We start from the raw sequence: 5,390 nt of genomic DNA, 5'->3' as shown, positions 1-5,390 counted from the left end.
TTAATAACACAACAGTAGATTCAGGCCAATAGACACATAAGAAAAAACAGAAAACTGCAATAATATATTCTCAACTTACAACCTTAGGATCGCGGGTTCGAATCCCACCAAACATGCTCGCCCTCTCAGCCGTGGAGGCGTTATGAAGTTACGGTCCATCCCATTTTTGTTTGTGAAAGAGTAGCCCAAGAGTTGGAGGTGGGTGGTGTTGACTAGCTGCCTTCTCTTTAGTCTGTCACTTCTAAGTTAGGGACGGCTAGCCCAGGTAGCCCTAAGTAGTTTTGCGTGAAATTTCAAAAACTAACAAAAACAAAATTGCCTTCCTCTGAATCTTTTACAACAATTTAATGTTCTTCCTAAGATAAGAAGAGCCCGAGACTGAACATAAAACTTTAAATGTGGTTTAACCAATGACCTATACAATGAAATTATAATCTCTTTAGATTTGTATTCAATATTAAGACTAAAAAGAACTCAAAGCCTGTGGAGTTTTATATAAATCTCTCTGAATATTTATCTGTAAAAATCTGTTACAGCAGAAGAAACACACAGCATCACATATACGAAGTACCAATGCTATATTCTTTCATGGTGCTTGCGCTACCCACGTGACTTCTGTGACACACGAAGATAAAGAACACCAGTTAGCTACAGCTACTTTCTTGGCCAATTTGCAATGTGAAAACTGCATACACCTGTATAAATCAAACATTTTAAAAATTTCTGTATTAATATAACAGGGTAACAAACACGTGGTATGCCTATATGCCAAACTGGGACATATGTAAGGCTTTAGCCATTGACCATTGTGTTCGTGGATTCTCACCTGTCGCAAGACTCACACGTTGCTTACCATGGTTGTGAAACGACAGGTGGAAAATCTTTTTCTTTATGGCCTTGGTGCCTCAAATGTTCTGTGTATATGAATATTTTGTATCGGAAAGGGATGTTACATATACTCCCAAAAGCAATCGGTTTTCGACGACATCACAATTCCTACAAAACGTTAACAAATGCCACAATATAGTTTTGATACATCCCGTTCCACCACGACTATAAATTGGTTGTGGATGTCATGTGACTTGCATATTGAAAATTGTTGTAATATAACGTACTGAACCCTCTAGTGAGGATAAATGCCAACTCAGTCTAGGCCTAATAATCGAATATTCAACGTAAATGGCGACAGAATCTGAGAACATCACATTCCTCATTGATCATGTGACTGAAGATGTTGCTGCAACAGGCCAGCAGGGTGTCTGTCTGTTTGTTTGTAATTGAGGACAAAGCTACACAATGGGCTATCTGTGCTGTGCCCACCACGAGTATCGAAACCTGATTTTTAGCGTTATGAGTCCGCAGACGTACCGCTGAGCCACGTGGGGGGGGGGGGGGGCAGGGTGTTACTTATATTATTCACATTTTAAAATCGCACTTAACATTAATGTGTGGTCCGGCATGGCCACCAGTTGTTTAGGGGGCGCTCGACTCGCAATCTGGGAGTCACGGGTTCGAATCCCCGTCACACCAAACATGCTCGTCTTTTCAGCCGTGGGGGCGTTATAATGTGACTATTGCCACTATTCGTTATTAAAAGAGGTGGCGGTGGGTGGTGTTGACTAGCTGCCTTCACTGCTAAATTAAGGACAGCTAATGCAGATAGCCCTAGTATGGTTTGTTTGTTTGTTTGTAATTAAGCACAAAACTACACAATGGGCTACCTGTGCTCTGCCCACCACGGGTATCGAAACCCGGATTCTAGCATTGTAAGTCCGTAGACTTACCGCTGTGCTACTGGGGGGGGGGGGGCTAGTATGGTCACCAACCTCTTTTTTTTCTTTTTTTTTCGGGATACTAACAAGGGTAGCCTTTGAAAGCTGCTTGGTTGTTTTTGAATTTTACGGGAGACACCGTTTAAGTAATGTAAATCAATGATATGTTTTACCTTAATATACTATAGAGTTCAAACAAGTACCTTTTAAAGTTGTTGAATCAGTAAGTTCGCGGTCCTGAATATTAGAAATACTTTCTTTTCAAAGTATTGGGATTTAACTATTGACTATAAATATGTTATATGTAAATAGATGTTTATAATTCATAGTGAATTTCTGCAAAATATAATTTTGTATATACGTTTAATAAAGAGTAGTCGCCTCCGGTGGCTCAGCGATAAATTTTCGAGCGTATAACGCTAAAAACTGGATTTCGATACCTGCGATGGGTAGAACAGAAATAGCCCATTGTGTATCTTTGCGTTTAACAACAAACAAACAAAAAACATAACAATATCATTACTCGCAATAAATTATGTATTATTAAAATTATTAAATAATTATTTCAACGACCCCTAACGGTGTAAAAGTTGTCCCATTTTGAGGCTGCACCCGTTCGTTAACTTTTGGCCTCATTTGGAAATACAGTATTCATAGTTTGTTATTAAATCCGTGTAGTAGTTGTATCCAACGCTGAAGAGTATGGTGAGTAAATTATTTATTGATATTAAATTCCGCTGTGTTATTTCTTAACTCCAATTTAGCTCAGTTCCCTACTTGATTTTATTAAACTCTTGTGTGTGATAAAACTTATAAGTAGGTAAGCGTTACTCTTTAGTTAATAAAAATAATACACCATTTAAACGACAGTTATTTTTTATTCGAACTTGCAAGAACAGATTTTTGCTATATGTTTCGATCACATTTGTTCAAACCACAGCCAAAAGTTGGTCTATGTTAATAAGACATTGATAACTTTATTTTGTGATTTAAAATTTTAAGGTCTAAAAATGTTAATACAGAATCTCAGAATCTAAACACGATGAGTGCTCGAACATCTGTATTCGAAACTGTAGAAAAATATATTTGTCTTTGGAGCAATAACTTTTAATTATGGTTTACATGGTGTATTAATTTTATCGATTAAATATCGCAAGATACATGAGTAGTCCAAGTATTATTTAGTTTTATGATATCTGTGTTCAGATTATTAACAGTATCGCGGGCTGAAGAAAATGTGGATCCCAGCAGTCGGTCGTTGCCTACTTATTAAAGTATCACACCCCGATGACGTATTACCATTGCAATGGAATAGCTTGAGATTAGGCTATCGGTTATCATGCAGTATAAAAAGTGTTGATTTAAGGTTGGCCCTTAATGGCCATATAAGGATATATATAGATCTTAACCTTTAAACTGGCATTATTGTGTGTGTTTTCTCATTTTTAGTAATACTAATATATTTTTGTTTGAAAATGAAATATACTCAAATTGATAAAGTCAAAGAAATATAATATAACTTTCTCACAGTATAAGCTATAGTCATAACCCAGAATTTAACTTTAAATATACTAAATCTGAACTAAGTTAAATTTATGAGAATATAAATTTTGTGATTGTAGTGTGAACTGGAAAGTCGTATTCACTGTTAATAAGGTAATAAAACACAACCTATTACTCTGAAAACATAACTGTTTTTAATTAAGTCAACATTTTGCCATTATAGCTTCACTAGGGCAAACAAGACGCTTGCTAAGTGATATAGATTTAAACTTAAATCCAGATGACTTCATCCATCTAAGATAAGATATCCACATTAAGGAATTTTGGGAAATACAAAAATTCATTACCCAGAATCATGTGTAGTGATTGATGAATGTGCCTCTTCATCAGATAATGCTATAAACTTAAAGCAGTCCTTGATATCTGAAGAATGACCATTTCTGGTTTAATGTCACACGTGGGATACCCCAGGACTCATTGTTAGGGCCTTTGTACTTTTTGGTTTACATCAGTGGTGTAGATGAAGGAATGGTCAATAAATTTCTGATGATATTAAGGTCTTGGGTGCTACTGACTATGAGGAGACTGCTTTACAGAAGGATTTAGATTATTTGGTGAGTTGGGCAAACAAATGACAGATAGCTTTTCATTAATCAGTCTCTTAAGCCAATCAAATAAGTGGTAAGACAAATAGGATTGTAATTTATATTTAAAGAAATATTGAATAAAGTCTAAAGAGATTATAATTTTGCTGTATAAGTCATTAGTGAAAGGCCACATTTAGAGTATTGTGTCCTTAGAAAGGACGTTGAATTGTTCTAAAGGGTTCAGATAAGTGCTACTGGGATTGAAAGGTTGTTTTATGAGGATAGGTTAAAATCTCTTAAATTGATTTCTGTTGAAACAGACGAGTTAAAGGGAATCTGATTGAGGTGTTTTATAAGATTGGTAAGTGATAGTGAACAGATTAATTCAAGAAAATGATAACATTATACACTACTCACACAAGTAAAGGCTTTGATTTGTTTTTCTTCAAAATTTGAAGAAACAAAAACACAGAGGAATGATCAATACTGACAAAACTTATTAGAAATATCACAGGTAGACAATACCAAGCAAGACAAAAAATTCATTGACAAATAAGAAAAAAGCAAAATTTACAAACAAAAATGCAAATATTTGGCTGCACAAGTATCAAAGAAGAAATAACTTATTTATTGAGATGAACAAAATGAGACTTTAGTAGCTGGTAGGTCCTCCTTTATTGTTTGACTTCTCTGTTCCTGTTCTCCATACTGTTGATATTTTGGATGACTTGCTAGAGCAGCACAGTTTACATCTGGGTGGAGGCTACTCTGAACTTCTAAACAATTGTAGTAGGTTGTCTCTCTCTCTTACTGCTCTCTCTAGCAAGTCCCACCCACACTCATTCAGACTTAGGTCCAGTGACTTTGCAAGCCAGTTCACTACATCTATTCCTTCATCCTGGAAAAATTGCTGTGTGATCCTGAGAACGGGTGTTATCCTGCTAATACACAAACTCACCTCCAACAGCACCATCAAAAGGGTTAACAATGGATAACAGGATCTCATCTACAAAAGGATTTGCTGTCAGGGATCCTCCATCCACCACATAGAAGTCTGTACAGCCCTGCTTGCAGATACCATACCAGACCATGATTGAGACATCCACAAAGGCATCATGGTGGACATTGTTACAGGTGAAATATCATGGTGGACATTGTTATAGGTGAAATATCATGGTGGACAATGTTACAGGCCAAATATCATGGTGGACATTGTTATAGGTGGAATATTATGGTGGACATTGTTATAGGTGGAATATCATGGTGGACAATGTTACAGGTGAAATATCTTGGTGGACATTGTTATAGGTGAAATATCATGGTGTATAATGTTACACGCCAAATTTCATGATGGACAATGTTACAAGCCAAATATCATGGTGTACAATGTTACAGGCCAAATTTCATGGTGGACATTGTTATAAAATATCATCTCAATGACTATCATGTGCAGGAACATCGAGAGCCAGCACGGGCCCCGGGGCAAACGACCACGCCAGGACCCCCGTTCTCTCTCTCTCTCTTTTTT

At 36.5% G+C, this 5,390-nt stretch overlaps 1 protein-coding gene across 1 annotated transcript in view; it reads left to right on the top strand.

Annotated features, from left to right (window-relative positions):
• The first annotated feature begins 2,358 nt into the window (after positions 1-2,358).
• The window catches only part of LOC106471586 (myosin-2 essential light chain-like), a 14,738-nt gene continuing 11,706 nt past the window's right edge, over positions 2,359-5,390 (top strand). The window contains exon 1 of the mRNA XM_013932195.2: positions 2,359-2,477. Within this exon, the coding sequence (XP_013787649.1) occupies positions 2,475-2,477 (3 nt within the window). The 5' untranslated portion in view covers positions 2,359-2,474. The remainder of the gene's footprint in view (positions 2,478-5,390) is intronic.

Source organism: Limulus polyphemus, unplaced genomic scaffold (genome assembly GCF_000517525.1).
Source record: "Limulus polyphemus unplaced genomic scaffold, Limulus_polyphemus-2.1.2 Scaffold4715, whole genome shotgun sequence".
In the NCBI taxonomy this organism is placed as follows: Eukaryota; Metazoa; Arthropoda; class Merostomata; order Xiphosura; family Limulidae; genus Limulus; species Limulus polyphemus.
Note: the sequence above shows the minus strand (reverse complement) of the source record. Positions and strands in the feature narration are given on the sequence as shown.